The 21,010-nt window shown below is 30.6% G+C and overlaps 1 protein-coding gene across 1 annotated transcript in view; it reads left to right on the top strand.

Annotated features, from left to right (window-relative positions):
* Positions 1–6,900: 6,900 nt before the first annotated feature.
* LOC129000688 (uncharacterized) overlaps positions 6,901–21,010 on the top strand; it is a 34,958-nt gene continuing 20,848 nt past the window's right edge. The window contains exons 1-2 of the mRNA XM_054427649.1: positions 6,901–6,928; positions 17,704–17,787. Coding sequence (XP_054283624.1) covers positions 6,911–6,928; positions 17,704–17,787 — 102 coding nt within the window. The 5' untranslated portion in view covers positions 6,901–6,910. The remainder of the gene's footprint in view (positions 6,929–17,703; positions 17,788–21,010) is intronic.

Raw genomic sequence — 21,010 nt, 5'->3', positions numbered from 1 at the left:
CACTGGCGGCGTGCTTTCATCGCAAAACTGGCCTACCTGCTCGAGAGATTGGCAACCATAAAGGAATGTTGTCGGTAAATTAACTTTTCTGCATTGGCATTGTCAGTATAGGGATGCGAGAAACCTTTCAATGATTAGTAGGAAGAAAATGGTTAATAAAGATTGTTTCCTTATAGGTGTTCTTACAAAGCTTATGAGATTAATGCTCTCTTTTAGGAAGAGGCGGGAAAATGCGTTTACACAAATAGTTGCCCAGCCTTTCTCATATTGATAAACATACGTAAATCACCCTAAACTCCATATTAGGTAGGTGGAAAAGACCAAGAAAGCTTAATCACCTAGAAGAGTTGTGAACAGGCATTGAATGAAAGGAAAAACAATGCATGGGAACCGGTGTGATCCGGAGCTTAGTCGCCGACTCTTGGCACTTTAAACCGCGCAATATTATTTCAGAAACTGTATGTGGAGGACAAAATGTCACAAAATACTTTTTGAATGGAATTAAAACAAAATATCTTAATAATAATTGTCTTAGAATAATCTTAATTTAAATAAGAAATAATTTTACACAACAAAATTTAAAAACTAAAAGGGACAAGATTTAAGCATGCTCAATTGTTTTTTTCCAAAAGTACTTAGTAACTTACTTCAGAATTCGGATTTAGTAGTAACAAACAAAATTAAAAATGCATCTTAGTTATACTGGTAAAAATTGAATCAGTAAAGACAACTGTTTATTGAGAGTAGGCTGTAATAATAAAAAAAACTCTCGATTGAATACTCTTTTCATGGTGTAAAGTAGAATAAATAATTAAACACGAATAAAATATCGTGTCATGTATTTTTATTCAATCATACATAAATTATTTTCAAATAAAGCAATCAGAAATACAAGTGTACAATGTGTTGTAAATTATTTAATTATTCCACATGTGTATATTGCTAACCTCATAAAGTAAGCCTACTAAAATATTAGGAACATTACTAAAATATTTTTAAACAACAGTCAATGGATAAAAACAAAAAAAAAAAAAACAATACATATCTTACATGCTTCATATATAATTATGTAACATATTTAATTGAAAAGTGACATTTTCACAGTAAAACAATATTTTGACTAATGAGTTTCCTAATAGACATATGATAAGATAAACGAATATACCATTATATTGACTGAACATAAATCTATTTGGTTGTAATGCAAATTTAACAAATTGTTAATCAATTACTGCGCATAATGGTTTAAGCACTCATATGTAATTACTTAAATTACATTAATGCCATTAGCAGGAAAACTGTTACGATTTATATATTGTACGGTTGTCCCTGAACTCGTGTTTTTAATTATTGCAATAAACAGTTTAAGTATCAAAATTCAATATAATACCATGGTTACCATGGCCTATATCATTTTACAGCAACCAAATGTTTTATATTAGTTAATCCTGCATGTTTTAATGGGAAACCAATTATCTTTTTTAGTAGGCACTTAAACGTATCCAATACAACACTGCATATTTTACTATGTATAAATAATTCGCAGCTTCTTTCAACCCTATAAAATGAATTTAATGGAAAGAAAATACTACGGTAAATGGTAAAATACCGAGAAATCTCAACTACCGCATAACACGCTAAAACGATCGAAATGACTGCAGCAACAGCAACGGAGAAATTGAGTATAACCAATATAATACGGAAATATGTATTTACTTTTTTACACAAACTCTTTTCGTGGTATTGGAAGCAGTTTTATAAGATTGCTAATTTACTTAATAATTTACTCTATGTCCTCGTAATATGCAAGTGAAAAAATACATTTTCTAAAGATATTTCTGATTTACTGTATTATGGGAGATATGTTACAAATGAATTTAATACTTGTAAAGTACAATAAAAATTTATTTTTAAAATAAAAACTCTTTTCAACATTATACATATTGTAATTATTGATTTTTGTATGAAATTACAGGAATGCAAAGTTAAAGCACTCTTTACAATTAGGCAATACTTAGCGTAAAAACTGTACAAAAAATAAACTTTATTCTTTACGATCTGCAAGTGCTAGGTGAATATGCTTATGATGAACGATGCCAATAAAAACGTCAAAATAGTGGGTGTTTGTTGAAGCCTTACTGTTTGTTTGTTTTCAATCAACTGACAGACGCAAATGTATTCATGAATAACTGATTCAGCGATCGTTCATTGGAAGATTTAAACCCAATATGGGTAAAATATTACCATAGGCCTATTATTAAAGTTTACAGGGAGAAATACAAATTATTAAAGTATCAATAATTTGGCACTATAGGTTATAGTTTTTTGTTTATAACCTACTTCATTGTGTGGATTCTTGAATACGAATTCTTTGATAATTTAAAAGCTATACAAAAAGCTACTTCCTGTGTGTTATTGCATATAAAATTACATAAACAAACCAAACAAATTGAACACAAGTACCCAGAATTGCTATGGAACAATTTCTGTTTTTCTATCACATAAAACTAGCTTCTAAAGTTTTTGCAGAGCCTTTTAAAGTAAACATTCATTGATCTCAAAAGAAAATTAAAAAATATCGTCACAAAACTGGTTTAAGAAATTGAAAAGGAAAATTTTGTAAAACAAATACAATAGTTCGTATATTAGTTCGTATAATAGTTCGTAGATTAAAGTGATATAATCAATTATTAGACAAAGTTAATTATACGAGCAGGTATATTTAACTTTGTAGTATTTACCTTGAACTAGTGTTCACTAACCAAATTACTTTTCAAAAAGTGCAAATACAAACAAATTAAGTTGTAGAAGCTCTAGATTTGAGCCCACATCATTTTAAAAACAAAATTCTTCGAAAAATAAATTGGTAATATAAAAAAAAAACAATTCAAATTTCGATGTAATCCAATCAGTTAAATACTAAACAAGTATTTAACACTAGCTCACGAAAAATTACAAGGGTAGGTAATGGAAATCCACCATTTGATATCCGGTTACAGAGCTTTTAAGCTATTTAGTCTTTTGAACCAAAATAATTGCTTACTAATTTGTTTTCCACCATTTGCACGAGTTATTTTATAGTTGGTGGTTATCAAATGAATCGATTGCTTTGATAATTGTTTAATTGTTGAAAGTTGATTCCATTTAAATAATATAGATAATGTTAAAAGTTTTCACTATATATAAATTATTTGGTAGCAATAATAAATCAATTATATTTTTTTCAAATGCTCAACGAGATAGTTATTGTTATTTTTTATACTGTGTGGGTATTGAGATTTTCTCATCCTAAACATTATACTAACCATCGATAAAATAAGTTATACCTTTCAAAGCAACCCTAAAAACTACACTAATGTATTTAATCGATTTTAGTTAAGTTTCCTTTGAATGATTCAATAATGTCAATATAATCTAATTAATTTTATAGCACATTAAATGTGTTTTGTCATTTGTTACGTTAAGTTTCATGGGAAATTAAAAAAATATCAACCTATATTTACTATTTCACTTACAACCAAACTAATCACCATCATAAAATCATACCTCAACATCATCACACATGATTACCTTTTCTCAATAACTTACCCGTAAAAAATACCTGAAGATTTTATCTCCAATAACCTAGATTCAAATATTTGACCTTTCATAATTTCTTCGTTGGACGTTACATTTAAACACTTATTCGCTCATTAGTTTTGTATCAACTTTTCCTGTGAGACTTCAGTACAAGAATGTGCTCTAAGTTTTTTCTAGTTGTCTGTGGAGAAATGGTCGCTTTCGCTGTGGCTGTGCTCTCTGCTCGTGCAACTGGGCTTACGTCTGATCGCATTGTGACCACGTAGTCATCCCAGAGACTTAGACGCGGGGATTCACTGATGTCCTTTCATTTTTATTCTCTCTTTGTTGTTGACCTCCCACCATCTTTACTCTCTTCGGTTCTTTATCGGTTAAGAAAAGTCTTGAGTTTTTAGAGGAAATAAATTGTATCAGAGGAATAGATAAATGTCATCTACACGTGATGGAAGTTGTTCATAGTTTACAATTTGTGTGGTTTGGGTGTTTCATATAACTTCAAATTTGAAATTGTATTCCGACTTGTCAAGCTTAGTTTTTCTACATGTGAACAATCTCCATAAAAAATGTTGGTTGAAGCAATAGATTGAACAGTTGTTTGTTATTCTTTGCCTTCTTGATTTCAGCACCACATGGTGAAGGGAATTAGAAAATAAAAAATATATATGGTGGTTTTAAAATATTAATTAAAATACTAGCTTAAAAGTAAACTGTAAACATGTTAACATAAAACGGTGTTAACAATTTTTGACGACTTAATCTTTTTAAAATTAATAACTCTTCAATTAAGTTTGAAATTAGTTAAACCGGAACAGTTTTGCTTATAAAATATTTGAATAATAAGTAAATCTGGTCAGCCATAAAAAATACTTTTCTTTCAACAAATTTAACATTTAAATCTAAAACCAAATGCATACACAGACACATTACTATGGCTCACTAATTATTCCATAAAACTAAATTATTTCCATAAAATTATTCCATGGTTATAATTTTTAACAAATTAAAATCTACAGTAAGGAATGAAGTGGTTGTCAACACATATCCAAATATTTTTTCCATAGGAAGTATTAATAAAAAAAACCACAAAAACAGTAGTTAGCACAGATAAAACACGAAATCTTTAGTTAGTTATCACATAGTTTTATTTTGTCATGTTTTAATTTCATAAAGCCATATGCAAACTTACACCTTTGATTAAATTATCTAATTGTTAGGTAAAGCGCACCATGTGTTAAGAAAAGGTTACTAGTAAGCTAAGTAATCATATAAAACTCCGGAGGTCAAATTTTATGATAAGTAAATGAAATGTACTATTTCTTGGCAACCTTGAACTAGTAACCGAGAGTCTTTCCTTTCTCTATCTTCGGTACCGTCCTGTTACTTTTTGCAGCCAGGACATTTTTCACAATTAGTACGACTCAAATGTCAGAGCTCATTCCTAGGAGAGCGTCGATCTGGATGTACCATTTGACCCGGTAAATCTTTCTGCAATCTACTTTCTGCAACCATGTGTTGTAAGAGTCCTTTAATTTAATATTGGTATTGTGACAAACACTATTAATCATAGATTAAAGACAGTTTACATGTAATGTACAACATGAATGGATTGCCAAATAAACATATAAGAACAATCAGTAGGTTGCTTGGTTGGTTGATATAAGTCAATGGGAAGATTTTATTTTGGCTCCAAATTAAACTATACTGTGATTGATCATTTGCCTTTTAACAAACAGTCCTGTCTAAAGAAACCGGCTCATTTCATTCAAATCCGTCATATCATACGTTCAATACTCATTCTTTGAACATTAACTTTGCCTTAATGGTGTTTAAGCGTTGTATTAGAAAATGTTTTAGTTTTTGGATGATAATTGAGTGTACGAAGTCATTTCCAAATTACGAAATAACGTTTGAAAGGTCATTACTAACACACTTACAGCAATTAGATCTCAATAAGTACTGAATGAATAAGGAAGAAAAAGAATATTTAAAATTTCGAAAATATATTATAAGAAATGTTATGCTATTTGAAAGTATTATAATTAATTCAACGGTAGTAATTTTGCAAGAAAAATAGTTTTGTAATCATAGGAAGCAGACAAAGCGCGTTCAAGCTCTAAAACAAACCTTAGTGTATTCTCACTTCACTATAATTTAGATCACGTAATTTTTATACATTTCATTTTACATTCATCTTATACATTTCATAGATTTTTATACATTTCAATGAGCATGAATAACGGAATTTTTAATTCTTTAAAACTAGTATTACGCTTAATTTTGAGATTCTTAGAGCGCATAGATCACGATACCAATCAGTATGTATATAGTAACGAGTAGTTAAAATTAATTTAAAAAGCCTACGGTATAACACACTTAACTGTATTAAGTTGTTTGACATTTTAGAAGATAAACAGGAGTAGAATAAATGAATGAAGTTGTTAAGAGGTTAATTGTTGACCTGCGGCTGTCTTCTCTGACCTCGACCCACGAGATGACTTCTGACCCTAGCGGTCTCCAGCTACTGCATTTAAGGACATTTGTATAGCTGGTTGTACGATAAAATTGAACATCTCTATAAAATGTATAGGGATTTTAATATGACCTGAGATGCAGCTGATTAAATTATTGAAATTTAGGTTTTAAGTTAGTAATAAATTTCTTTTCAATATAGAAACCTGTTAGGGTTGAAAAACTTTGAGGAGAAGCGAAAATTAATTAAAATGCCCTCATTCAAAACGTGAAAAACTAAAAGAATTTTTGAAATAAAATGACTAAACACTACTAAATACTAACAGGGAGAAACTAGTATAAAAATTGAATAAAATAAATTGGACATTAAAGTTTTTGGATAGATTAAAAACTTCAAAATCAAAACAATGCATACGTTTGCATGTATGAGTAAAATACTTTGATGATAAAATCGATTCTGAAGGTATTCGCTGAACGGATTTGTTCGTTTTGACTCTTCTGTACTCCTTTCAAATGTAGACCTTTGGAAAATTTTAAATAAAAAAAATCCCTTTACATCATACATTTACAAAACAAACTTAACAACGTAATTATACTATAATACACATAATTACACTATATCTATTGGTCTGCACCCAATGTGTTGCATTGTGAAAAGGCTGGAGGACGTATTTATTCTAGTGCGAACATAATTGCAAGGGGACAGAATAACATATGATGCAACAAAACTGCCCTGACATAACTAAGGGAGTGTAGAGGGAAGGAGGGCAGAGCGAGGGAAAGAGGAGCGAGGAACTGGAGAAATGGCAAGACTGGTTTCTCCTCTACTCACATCCCAGTGATAGTCTGTGGTTGGTTCGCGATGGACTGGTTTCTGAAGGTAAGAGTAGTTGTTTGGTGAAAACTTAGAAAATTCTACCAAGTTTTAGCTTTAAGATTGTAGTTAAAATATAAACTAGCAAAAAAGTTTATGTAGGATTTTTCATCGTAAATTACAACTGGTTTGTGTAAAAGGTATTATTTTCATTGGTCTGTGTCTTGTTAATTTTATTTAGTTCATACAGTATAATTTTAAAACTATTGATTAATTTGTATTCTTAGTTCCTTTATTTATCCCCGTCTTTGAAAAACGCACGTTTTTTTAATAACAAAACCGTTTCTGAATAGTGGTGTAAAGAGTTTATAACAAAACAACTGCTATCTAAAAATTTAAGTTTTACGAGTATTACTAATGTTTTAACTATTGATGCATATTCCTTTGTGTTCGTTTTTGTAGTTAGTTCAAAACTTATAGTAGGCACGTATTTTCCATTACAGTTTCAGGGATAGGTAGACGACAAAATATTTTAGAAAAATCTCCAGTTTTTCATAAATGCTGTATAAGTATAGCCATTCATTTTAATAAATAGTATGTCAATCCTCGCTTAAAAGTATCTAGAAAATTGTTATGTTGCCAAACTAAGATGAACAGAAAATTTAAATTTACGCTTAAATAAATGATTAATTTCCATATAAATACGATAAATTTCCGTGTATAATTTTTTCGTTGACAAATTTGCAATGGTGTCAGGTAATAATTGATTGCATCCATAAAAATAGACAAAACTAGTGCGCTTATAATTGTATAGTAGATATTTACATACCAATTAAATCTGTAAAACAACTTCAACAGTTTTAGTTTAAACATTAACACAATTTTACTTTACACAACTCTTCTGTGTTCAAGTGGGTTCGAGTAACCAAAAACAAAACCAAACAGATTAATTAAGATAGAGTGGTAACATGCAAATATGTTGAAGTTGATTTTCAGCACAAATGTGATATGTGAAAATGAAAAACAGAGAAGTGTTGTTAGGGAATGATTTGGAGAACTCGTTTCAATTTGTGCAGCGCCACCATTCTGTTACAACAAAAAGTAGAGGAGAAAGATTTAAAATTAGCAATTTGTTTTGGCTACATTTCCCGTAAACTACATAAAATGCCTGATATTTTAAGTAAAATTTTGAGTACAGTTATTTTAGGTATTTACGATCCACATTACAGCATAATATTTAAAAATAGTTTGTTATGTGAAGGTTTTTTTGCTCACACTAAATACAATTTGTAACTAACCTTGATTAGAACAGAATACACGTTTGGGACTTCTTAGTTCTTATACGGATTCAATTTGTTTCGTAATAACTCTATTGGCGGTTATGTATCGTTGTGTCGTATACTAGGCTTAAACTTGGTTGGTCTTAATCTAAAACTACATTAGACAGGGTAGTTTAAACTACCTACCATAAATCATTCTTATGTATATCTATTCTATTGTAAAATTGAGGTGGTGTCTGTTTGTCTGTGCGGCTGCCATGACTAAAATACTAAACCGATCCAGCCAAAATTAAACATACCGATTGTTCACATATCTAGGAATGTCATAGACATATTCACTTCCTTGAGTTCCTCTTGGGCTACGCCCCTTGGATGTCCAAAATTATAAGGTGAGGTTATCAAAAGTTAGAAAATTCAAAACCTTTGTTTAGGCTACCTTTGTGTTGACATTTCAATGTAAACAATCAGAACTGTTGAATGATTATTTGACAGTTTCAGCAAGATGATCCAAACAAGTTAAATAATAATTTACACAATTATTTGTAAAACTATGTCATTGATAATGAAATTAAAAAAAAATTAAGTGTTTGGATTAGGCGGTATATTAGATCTTCCTGTTGCGAAGCACGGGTTCAGAAGCTAGTAAATTATATTATCCATACTGTAGTTGTGAACTATCAGCTGTAGTTTTTACACATACCACTTCTTTTTTATCACGATCAATAACAATATTATTTGGAGAAAAAAAATCTTGTTACAAATAAATTATAACACTCTCATATTATCAATTAATAACAACATAAGATAAATACGTTTAATATATACGAACAATACACTACTTAAATAATGAATAACTCACTTAAACTTTAGCTTATTGTAAACACCTTCTTTGTTGGGGGTTTTCAACTATTAGAAGTCTTCATGAGATAAATTTCGTACGGTTCTTTAGAAATGTATAGCATTATTATTTGCTGTGGTGTTTCCGGACTAATTGATTGACAAATAAATAAAAGGTTAAAATACCTGATCGTCACCTTGTGGTCCAAAGTATTGTCCTGTAGGTATTTTAATCTTTTATTTATTTATAGCATTGGTAAAATAATTTTTCTTCCTAACATCTTACAACCCAAAAACTTGCACATAATGTACTATAAAAGTGAATAATATTTACTACAGCTACCTATAAATAACAAATTTAACAGTGTTCTCTACTCAACCTAAACACACTAGGCTATTAAGGGGAAGAGTTAATTTTTAGACCGTGAGACTTTTCTGTCATACCGACAACACCTTAGGTTAGGTTAGGTTGTGCACAAAAATACAAATGAACCTACTAACCTAACCTAGTCTAAGGTCATCGAGGTGTAGTTGGTATAAGATAAAAAATCAAGCTTTATCTCCTTGCTTTAAGTAGACATAATACACACATACGTGATATATAGGTTATTCAGGAAGGTAGGTTAGGTTAGGATAGGTTATGTCAGGTAAGGTTGTAAAAAAATACTATTAAACTTACTAACCTAACCTTAGGTACCGACCATCGAGGTGTATTTGTTGGTATAAGATAAGGTACCAAGCTATATCATAACTGGAAGTAGACATAATATACACATACGTGATGTACTCTTATTCAGGAAGGTAGTATTCTACAGTGTGTTCAGATTGGAACAAATTATACCTCTTGCATCCGTAACCCCCAAGCAGCGTCGTTCCGCTCCGTGGACCGGTAAATGCCATTGTTGTCTCCACAACCAACATCATACCATCATACCCTCATACCATCATATGTCTATCATACAACCTAGCCTGAACGATTAAACTCTTAGAGATATTTAGACATTTCAATTTCAGTTTTAGGCTTTTTCCTACTCTAATTGTTTTGAAAACACTTCGTTTCGGGTGGTTGAGAAACTCTTTCCGTTTTCAAGTTACTAACATTTATTTTACATTTACCTATCCCTATCCAACCTAGGTAAATTTTGGTGACTATAGATACTATCCTATAGAACTAGGTGGGTGCAGGTGAGTCTAATTAATAGTAAGTCACTTCAAAATGGGAAGAGTTTTCTTTAATTTCAAAACATGATGTGGTCAAAATACTTTGCGTAGGAAAAGATCATGAAAAAAAAATTATATTAATTAATTCCTTCACAATTGTGAAATTAAAAATACAGAATTTGTATGCATGTTTAATCTACTTCTAGAACACTTGTTTGTGTTTTGATAATGACGTATTTGAACAAAATTCAGTTGAACGTTTTTGATAGTTTTGCTTGATCTTGATGTTTATTTTTTGGAACTGTTGTTCTATATTTGATATGCATTGTGCGATGGTCAGCAATTGCCACGTAAAGAGTTCTGAATGTTTTCCATTACTTACTACCATAAGACAAATAAAAACATTACATGAATTAAAACATGGAGTAACATTTACAGGCAACTTATTTGCTTTTATGATATACTTTCCAGCATGAACTCACACTTTGACTGTATGTAACGCAAAAAGTATACAGTATTAATAATACAATTGATTATGTATAGTCATAGATTATGAGTATATATAATCAATAACTCACACCAAAGAACCTTTAAAGAAGTTAAAATTTTAGGATTATTTAGTAATTATTAGAATAACGGGAAAGGTTGAGGATTGTTTAGGATAGCTTGTTTGAGGAATGATGGAAAGATAATTAACTATCCTACAATATAATCAGTGTTATTATGTAACAATAAAATTTGTATAGGGAAAAAACTGAAAAAAAACTTACCAGGTCTCTTATTAAACCAATTATATGATTTGTTACTTTTTATAAGATAGTTATGTTAGATAACAGGGGTTAAAACATGCTTATTAAATTCATATAACATTTTAATATGTCACCAAAAACGCTTATTATAAGAATGTCCTCTTTCTTGTCTCAATGCCCCAAAACACTGTTGAATACCGTATGCAATTTGCATGCTCAGTTACATGTATATCAACAAACATTGAGAAGGTCGTAAATTTAAACTCGACAGACCATGAGAAATCCTGTATAACACAACTCCCTTGATCCGTGAACTTGTTATGAACTTCCTGTAAGAGATCCACTTCTCACCTACAGTAATGGCTGCAATTTTGAATAATTAATTAAGCTTTTAGCTCAAATGTTTTCCGTCTGCCACGGTAAAGAAGCGGAAAGAGAAAGATTCTGTGCCTTTGTAATATCCGGTTCCTTAAATGTACTTACCTGTGATGGTCATTGAGGTATTTGTTATACAGGAACACACGGAGTAAATATAAATGTTTAATAGTATATTTTTATACAATCAACGTTCTATCCAAATATACTTGACGGTAATAAAAGTCAGAGCATAAAAATTGGCTTTCAACTTTAAAAAAATAAGTATTGTAGCCTGAAAAAAGTGACATTAACCAATAATCAGCTTATCATTGGCTTGTTTACGACCTAGTAAAAGAGAGTATTCAAATTGAAAACTATAGAAACTGTATTTCCGAAGCAGGAATTCAGTATTTTCAAATATTATTAACGGTAGCATATCCTAAATAAATACAGTGATTTGCTGGGCTTGCACACTTAAGTCCAGTTGCGACTACAATAAATAAATAATTACCTAGGATTTTATAGAAGTCCACTTTAACTAAGGCGTGTAAATAATTGGTTAGGCTTGTTCAGTTACGATTACGATGCGTAGGCCTAATGCCTAGACTGCTAGGCCTATACAGAAGTTCAGTTATAGCTATTTATTATAATTAAATATTTAACTAAACTTGTTAACTTGTGTTGTCCAATTTATAACTTGTAAGTGTGGAAATAATTTTCTCTGTGCAGATATACAGACACAGTTACAATTACACATGCCAATGTTGTAAATATATGTTCACTAATTTATGTCTGTTTGTTTAAATGTATATATTTTTTATTTGAAAGTCTGACGCCATCAATCCCTTTTGGGTAAAAGATGAAGATAATAAGGTAATAATTACAAAAAGTAGAGCCTAGACTGCTTGGCCTGTACGGGAGTCCAGTTATAAAATAAGCGTGATATAATATTCCTATTTTTTTCCGTAATACTGTAAGATGAATAATTACAGCTAACAGAACAGCATGTTGGCATTTTTATGTCAGGTTGAAAATTTAGTACAACCCAATAAATAGGCTTTACATCAACATATAAAAACGTCTTTTATATTTGATTTTAACAATTTTGTTATACAGTAGTTTATTATGCATATGCAGTATTTTACTTAATCATGCTGTAATTTAGCATGAGGAATAAATATATTCTTGTTTAAGTCATCAATTCTCTATCCAGTGCCGTCTTTTAAATCTAATCTATTTATTGAGTACAGTAGGCCCATTTTGGCAACGTGGCGGAGCTAGCGCAAACGTCACCAATTCAATGCCAATAGCGTCGCGGCAACCACCATCTTTTTCAGGGTATCATCAGCTCATGAAATTAGCCACGCCTTATTTCCTGTGGTGACCATTGACTATGGTATTGCTATATGTAGTCACTTTCTTCTGTCATTCTGTTCGCTGAGCAAAGTTTACTAATTGGCTAAATGTTTTAGTTGGAGAAAATGAGAAGGAAGCCTATTACATAAATGCCTCAAATGTTTCTAGTGTGTGAAAAACCATTAATGAGATCAGAAATACAACTTTTAGAAATTCCTCTCTGAATAAAGAGTCTGTACATCCCCGGTCTAAAATATTCTTTGAGCTCTTGACTATACTGTGTTTCCATTTTTAGCTTTCAAAATTATTTTATCAGTTTATTTCCATTGGAATAGTTAGGAAATTTTATTATTACATCGCACGTCCATTTGTTAACACTTACCAAAGTGTTTTTACATGCAGCACAGCATGTTGATAGCTTTAAAATGAAATATAAAATATTCGTAAAAATGTGGGGTACGCTTTTTATTTCGCTGATATTTAATCAACTATTAAATTTTGGATCAAGAGTCCTTGGAGGCTAGCAGCCATCTTGGACAATTTAAAAGAGCTGCTGAAGAGTTATTTATTGTCCAAAAATATTTTTCCAATCACCAGAGGGATTATAATTGAAATATCTAGTATACCGTGGGATTAGAAATGTTCATTGTAGTTCTTTAATTGTTTTATGAGTTAGAACATCTAGGCTCCAAGGACTCTTAATGCACTGTTGCAACACATAAGAACACTAATGTGTGCTTTAAGTGAGTCAGTGTAATGTATAATATTATATTTAACATAACAGTGCCAATGACTGTATTATGTAAAACTATTGATAAATATGTTCAGATCAATTTTAAAATATTCAAGTTTAGACAAGAGGTCATAAAGAAGAACAAAATCTCGTTTTTAAATATTTAAGTAATGTCGACTGTTCGTCATACCTAAAGTTATAAAAGTTATTAGGTTATAAAGTTATTATAGTTATAGAAATTCCATTAATAAACGTCAAACCTAAATCACAAATAATATTGTTGTTACTAAAGAAACTGTAATATTTAAAATTGAAAGGATTCATTCATGATTACAAATTGTATTAGTTAAGCTTCAGAAGTTATATTCCTTTTATAACTGTATTTCCAATTAACCAGTTCAACTTTTGGTTTTTAAATTTTATTTATACTAATCAAATCTCTTTTTTAACTATAAATTTGTCGATATACTATGATAATAACATTTTATCCACAATTTCTATACACTGCATTTATGCATGAAACACTACACTAATGAAGAATCATTACCAGGGCAAAACACGATGAGTTGTTTAACAACTTACCATTATTTACTTGAAACAAAGCCTAGTCCTGTAATCTTAAGATATGTGTTTAAAAATATATTGATACTAGCAATTTCAACGTGTGGAAAACATTCACTTGCATATAACAAAAAAACCTTATCGACATAAAATACATATTTGAGTGATTTTGTATTTTTTTTTGAATTTTATTTTTTAATTGTTATTGTCCCACCAAAATACTGTCAAAATGGTATCTTTTCACTGTATATTAACACATTACTGTGCTGACTTATGCTGTTTAATTCAAAGAGTTCAGTATTCAAAAAGTCAAGGATTGTCTTTCAACACATTCATAACATATTCTGATGTCTCTTATTCCTTTGGGCGAGTAACAATAGGTTGGTATTTAAGCTTCTACTTCCTTTTTAAGTATTCTCTTTTGATATTAACTATTGTTTAAATTCTCTTTGAAACTCCGGAGCAGGTTTATAGAACTTTTGTGTGACAGAACTTTACCAGGTTGTGTTTAAGTCTGGTTAACAAATTTAAAATATGTTTGTTCATAATTGTCACCGTCAACCATGTAGTGTATTAAAGTTCTTCGTATATTTAAGAAGAAGCTTCTTTTGGTACAAGTTACCTACTTATAAAATCCCTACGTATGATTCGATATATTCAAAAATATAAACGAATTATTGCAAATATAATCATTCTAGTTTACACGTTTGATCCGAATTTTATTATAATAGCACAATGTTTAAGAAAATTATCATCATTAACTCATAGCGTACAAGAGTAAGTAGCACCAAAATTCAGGAAATAACTCAATAAGTTCATTTTTTATGGTTACCTTATAATGTTTATTTTATTAGGTTATTAGGCTAATATATGAAATTATGAAACATTGAAATCTACAATCATAGTTAACATAAAACGCATTAAACTTTGTAAAGAAGATTAAATCTAACTGTATCTACAATAAACCAATTAGAAAGTTATCCATTTCGATTAACAAAATAAAAAAATATACATCACTCATCTATAACTACAAGAGAACAATGTGGGATAAAGGAGACAGATATACCAACATTTGGAGAATAATTTATTACAGAAGAATTGTGGTTCACTCAGTAAAATTGGGTCTCCTAAACTAAAGTATAATTCGCCCTTTTAGTGGCACACATTTTGTGTATACGGTTAACATTTTATTTGCATGTTGAAACTACTTATTCTTGATTCATTGGAATCTTATTTATTATTTTACTAAAAATACGGCTCATCTAAGACTAAGAAACCCGGCATTTAAAATTTTAACCAACCCAACTTTAGAGGGATTACCTTCCAATGCAACATAATTATGTTATGTGTTTTACTGTCACATGTGTTGTTTTAAGCTAGGACATTTGAACGGTGATACAAGATTATGCTTATAGATACATAAAGGTATAAAATAACAAAACTAGATAACCTAGCAATGTCACTTTCCTTTTTATGTACTACAAAAAAATAAAATAATAACAAAGAGAATTTCAGAAATCGACTATAAATCATTTTTTTCTCACGAATTTTAAACTTGTGTCTTTTAAATTGACAAACGTAGTCAACCCTCATCATATACAGGGTGAATTAGAACACCCTTGCACGATGCACATACTTTAACGGGACGAACAGCCGCATGTGTAACTCACTGACTCCCTGATCAGGTATACAAATGTTTACACACGTCTAGAATATGCCATTTTTTAAGGTCCGTCTTGGTCCCAAACCACCCAGAAATTAAAAAAATCTGATTACAACCCACCAAAAGTTCCTTAAATACCCATTTTTGGGAAAACAACACGTTTGTTTTAAACGGCTATAGCTCAAAAACTGTAATAGCAGGCAATGATTTGAAAGGATTTTTATGGTCAGGAATTAAATTTTCTACCAGATACTATTTTATTAGCAGTTTTTCGAAAATCGCACTCCTTCACCATCAAAAAGCACCCTACTCCTATAATTTGTAAAGTGTCTTGGATTTTCGACGTGTTGTTAGTTTTTAAAATTACTTTTCGGACATATATTTGTACTTTTAATGATCCAAACATTGAAAGAAAAGTGCCTAAAGTGAAATTTAAAAATTGCAAAGCACAAATAAATTTTTAAATGGCAGATTTGTTTATAAAAAAGATTGCTTTTTAACGCTTGTTGAGCCAAACGGTTGTGCACGGGTGGTCTCATTCACCCTGTATGTGTCTTCTTCATATCATTGTAATTTGTTATCGCTGCTGATTTAAATTGATTAATTAAGAAATAGTTGCTAATACACATTTTAAAAGAGAAACCAAAAAAATTTACGTCAAATAGCCATTTAAGATTCGGAATTTTACGAATAGGAAGTATTAAACGGTTGACTGCCACAAGGTAGTCCGGAGGATATAAACTACAAACTTCCGCTCTGCTCTCACCAATTTGGCGGGCTTGCTGCGCAATCTAAGATAACAGATGACTTTCCCCAGTGGTCAGCTGCGACCGCGCTCCAGCGGACACTCAGAGTCACCTTGTGACCTTGACTGACCTTCCCTGACCTTGGCCATGCGTCCAAGGTCACTTTCACTGCGCGCGCTCGCTGCTCTTTTAATGGCATTTGTGAGAAAGCAATAAGGCCATTTCTCTTTTAAATGAGAGTTTCCGCTACAGATGATGTTGTGGTTGTTTACCGGTTGTTTTTGGTTTCCAAAAAAATGTGTTTTGTGTAATAAGCCAAATTGTAATAGAAAGTTTTGGCTGTAATATAAAGCAGGGTTTCTACTGCATTTAATTTATAATTCATCCCGTGTTACGTATATGTTGTGAATTTACAAGTTTTATTTGCGTTCTGAGATTGTATTCATTTCTTAATATGAGGAAATAACGTCCAATATTCTATGTAGCTACACAATAATATTTCATTGAATTGCGTTTTATTGGCCTTATAGAGATATGGTCAATAGATTCCTTACAAACATTTTGACAGTAAATATATTTTTAAAACAAAAACAACGGACAAAGCTAAACGTTTCAACATTTTATACTACTGTAGGGATAAAATATCGTTGTTTCTTTTAAACCTATTTATTTTAAATACTGAAAAAAAATTAGTTTATACACTTACGCCTACGCTCAAATAAATTATATTAAAAAATTACAAATTTAAGAGGGATAATAGGGAAGGAGGGAGAAATATTTGGTTATGATAAATGCCCAATGCAGGTATAGCGTTACATCAATCAAAGCAACGTCGTATTACCTTTTGTAATGTTTTCCACGAAGCGTTTCAATTTTCCCTTTGTTTTGACGTTATATAAAATGTATATGGAAAATATACAGGATGAAGAATACAGGGGATGTTCGATGGTTTGTGGTTTTAAATATGGAATTCACTTTTTGGAATTAAAACGCTAATTTGGTGGTATCCCAAATTTAAAATAAAAATATTTGCTTGTTGTTCTGTGACAAAACCTGTAAATTCTGTAACAATCGTAAACTATTTATTATTTTATATTCTTTAACTCATCAACATAGTTATTTTTTTTTTATTGAGTCATATTTTCAATGAACTTAATTTATTTTACAAGTTAATTTGATTAAACTACATTAAGGTGCAAAACCTTCAAGTAAACAAACAGTGCCTACTCTTTTTTCAAAATTTTAAAAATTACAATAGATTTAATTACTTTATTTAATTTGTTGTATACTATTATTATTGTTAGTATAACGTATTTCACATAGCCTATTACAAATTTCATGTAAAGTGAATAATTTGTTACAAGCATAATAACTGATTTTTATTATAATTGTTCACAGGTATGCGCGGTGTGCGCATGCTTACAAATATACGCAGATGCCACCCCTCCCCCTGGATATGTAAAGCAGCCCGAAACAGATGCGGTAAGTGACATTTTTGGGACCTATAGTAACCTCTTTGGTATTTAAAAATATGCAATTTGGGTCTATATTTATAAAAAGTTATTCATACAATATATGAGATATATTTAAGCTGTATGCCCTACTAGTTGTAAGGTAATGTACGTAAAGGTGGTAATTGACCAAAATATTCTGTGTTTTTTTTTTATAATACCGTTCCATAAATAAGGAATAAACACTGTTTAACAAATTGTAATTATTTAAACTTAATTCTAATGAAAAAGCATTTTAAATAAAAAGTACAATTTCGAAAAAATCTCTTTTGTTTCAGAAAACACTTTGTCATTTATTTTAAACAAAGTGTTTATCATGAACAGTCTAATAATGCATAGGTTTTTACTTCTCTCCTCTGTCTTTTTTAGTTGATAAAGAACCAATCAAAAATATTACATAAAAATAATTCCTTAAAATCATTTTACAATTTTTGTATTTATTCAGAGTGAATGTTAAGAAACAAATCAACATATTTCTTTTATTCCTAAGTGTTTCTTAGTCCGAAAAAGGTATACAGAATAATTTCAAACAATAATTAAAACTAAATACTGTATACACAAACAACGAAATACCTTAAAAACGAATTTCGCTATACAGAGGTGATAGATGAGAACTATTACCCAAGGTATATACTAAAGAGCTATTCCCATGTAAGCGTGACATTGCACGCTCCAAGCGGCAGACTCCTCAACCACTCAACTAGAGACTGTAACAGTAGTCTAGCGTGTCGCACGCGAACCTAACCTAACCAGCCGTGAGATACGCAGTTTATGCATTTGATGTGTGAAAGCAATAAATAAATGCAGTGATGATGCATAAATGTAGCCTATATAATGTGTAAGGGTAGTTTATATTTTGAACAGTTAAAGACTACATACATGGACAACTGATTGAGTTGTCCTATTTTCAATAAGCCTTCATTGTCTTGGAGATTTGCTACTTTTACCTTAAAGTATGAAAATTGATAATGACTTAAGAAAAATACAATAGATCCTCGTGTATCTCCCGTAGTAAATAACAATTTTTATGTAAAATGAACCTTATAATCATCTATTTAACGTTACAGTACTTAGGTTTAAATTTGGTTGTAGCTGTCCAAAAATCCATTAATTTTTTAGATTCCTTTAAAAAACACCGTTCGTACAAATGGTTTATTTTAAAATCACAATCCAAAGTTCTTTGGGTGGGAGGAAAATGATTCAATTTTCGTAACATTAGTAGCATAAATTATAAATGCTACATTCTACGCTTGTCCATTACTAAAATATAAGGAGTGAAAAATTAGTGTGACAAAGAAGAATGTATTAATTTCTCTAAACAGAGTGTTAAATAAAAAATATCTCCATATATTACAGTTTATTTATTATATGGCATAGATTTATCCAAATTTTAAAATAACAAAATATTCACCATAGTAGTTGACCACAGCTTGATTATCGTTATTATTTAGCCCTTAGAATTTGTATCGAATATGAAAAGATATGCAAATTTACTTTTTTCTTTAAAGTTGTTTTTAGAAAATTTCATTTTAAAGTGACTAGAGGTTTGCTCTTAAGGTTTGCTTTATTATGAGGAATTTTATTTCATCTATGTTCTAGAAACTGAGACAAAGGTAAATTAAAAAAGCCTGTATCTAACAATACTTACTACCATCATTAAATTATTACTTTCAAGTAACCTACGTCACAACAGGTTTTTAGCATGACAAAATAACACCTTATACTACATTCGTAACGCAAGCTCGTCCGTTTTAATTTCTATTTAAATGACACAAAGCGTCATATTTCGTGTGGTGACTGAGGGAGGTGAAATGGTTCGTTGTGGTGAACTTTCGACCTAATAACAGGTCGGACCAGCGTCAGTTATATCGAGTGTCAAGTGTCACTTCCGCCTGGGAAAGTACTCTGACACTTTCTGGCTTCCCTGGATAGTTTACATGGGCGTTGTGGTCACAGATGGATTTTATATTGGATAACTGGGGAAATTGTTGGTCCAATCAGGAACAAGAGGGCTTTTGCTCGTTCGAAACTATACCAATGTGTTTAAACAATACCATTTTGATGAACTAATATTGTTAAAAACATTAGTGACATGGTCACTTAAGGTTTATCACCCATATTATTTAAAATTTTCAATGATAACATGGTTATAGTGCTTGCCTTCAAAGCTGAAGGCTGCTGGTTCAATGCAAGCAATTTCGTCTCTACACCCATATATCATTGGTCATTTAAATAAATATCATTGGTCATAAATTAAAGATTCTGTAATACAAAAGATCAACTTTAATTAGTAAAAATACCAGGGTCTGTGTCGTATAAAGTATAAAAAAAACATTGCTTTGTTTTACCTTCAAGCAAATTGCTTTTATCAAACCATATAAATGGAATCAATCTATTCTAACAAATCTCAGCTTACGTAGAAAATGATTGTTTTTATTGCTGTATAGAATTACTCTGTACAGTTGGAGAGGAATGAATTCATGTATCTTCCTTCATCTGTAAAACAACTCTTTTCTGTGTTACACAAATACTAGTTTTCCCTGGTGCAGTATTTCTTAATCATTTCATACATTAGATATTGTATCATTTAAAATTGTAATATCATTATATATACTTACTATATTTCTAATAATTAAGAAAATTAAAATATTATTGTACTTACAGTAAAGTAATTTCGTCGTTAAGTTATATTAACGAGTGCATATATACTTTGTGCAATATGAATAAAACAGAAATTACTCTTGAGATACAAAATGATAAATTCGTATCAAGAGGTGAAAAATACGTTTTTGTCTTTATAAGTCCCATTCAAAATAATAAAACTCACAGTCGGCCCTCGTTAAAAGGCATCTTCGATTAGGAAGGGGGTGCAAAAAGAACCCCCCTACTAAAGGATTTGGGTTCCTCGTAGTATCAACTATTACATTTAGGAATTGTTTTTTGCCATGCATCGATCCATGGGTAGATATCCTTTCACTATGAGCCTGTTTGAACAAAACAATGACGGAAAAATATACATTTTCTTAGTCTTTCTTAGAAGAGCGGATTATTTAAGCCCTACGACTACCCGCCTCAATCTTGTTATTCTACAGAACATGGAGTAAATATTCAATATGCATATCGTCCATAGTGTCCTGATGTAAATGTAAAGCCCAGATTCACTAAAGCGATTTGAATCCAGGAAGTCATGAATC

This window comes from Macrosteles quadrilineatus, unplaced genomic scaffold, assembly GCF_028750875.1.
Source record: "Macrosteles quadrilineatus isolate MER2022 unplaced genomic scaffold, UCM_ALF_1.0 Scaffold_8__2_contigs__length_117827958, whole genome shotgun sequence".
Classification (NCBI taxonomy): Eukaryota; Metazoa; Arthropoda; class Insecta; order Hemiptera; family Cicadellidae; genus Macrosteles; species Macrosteles quadrilineatus.
This window is presented reverse-complemented; position numbering and strand designations above follow the sequence as displayed.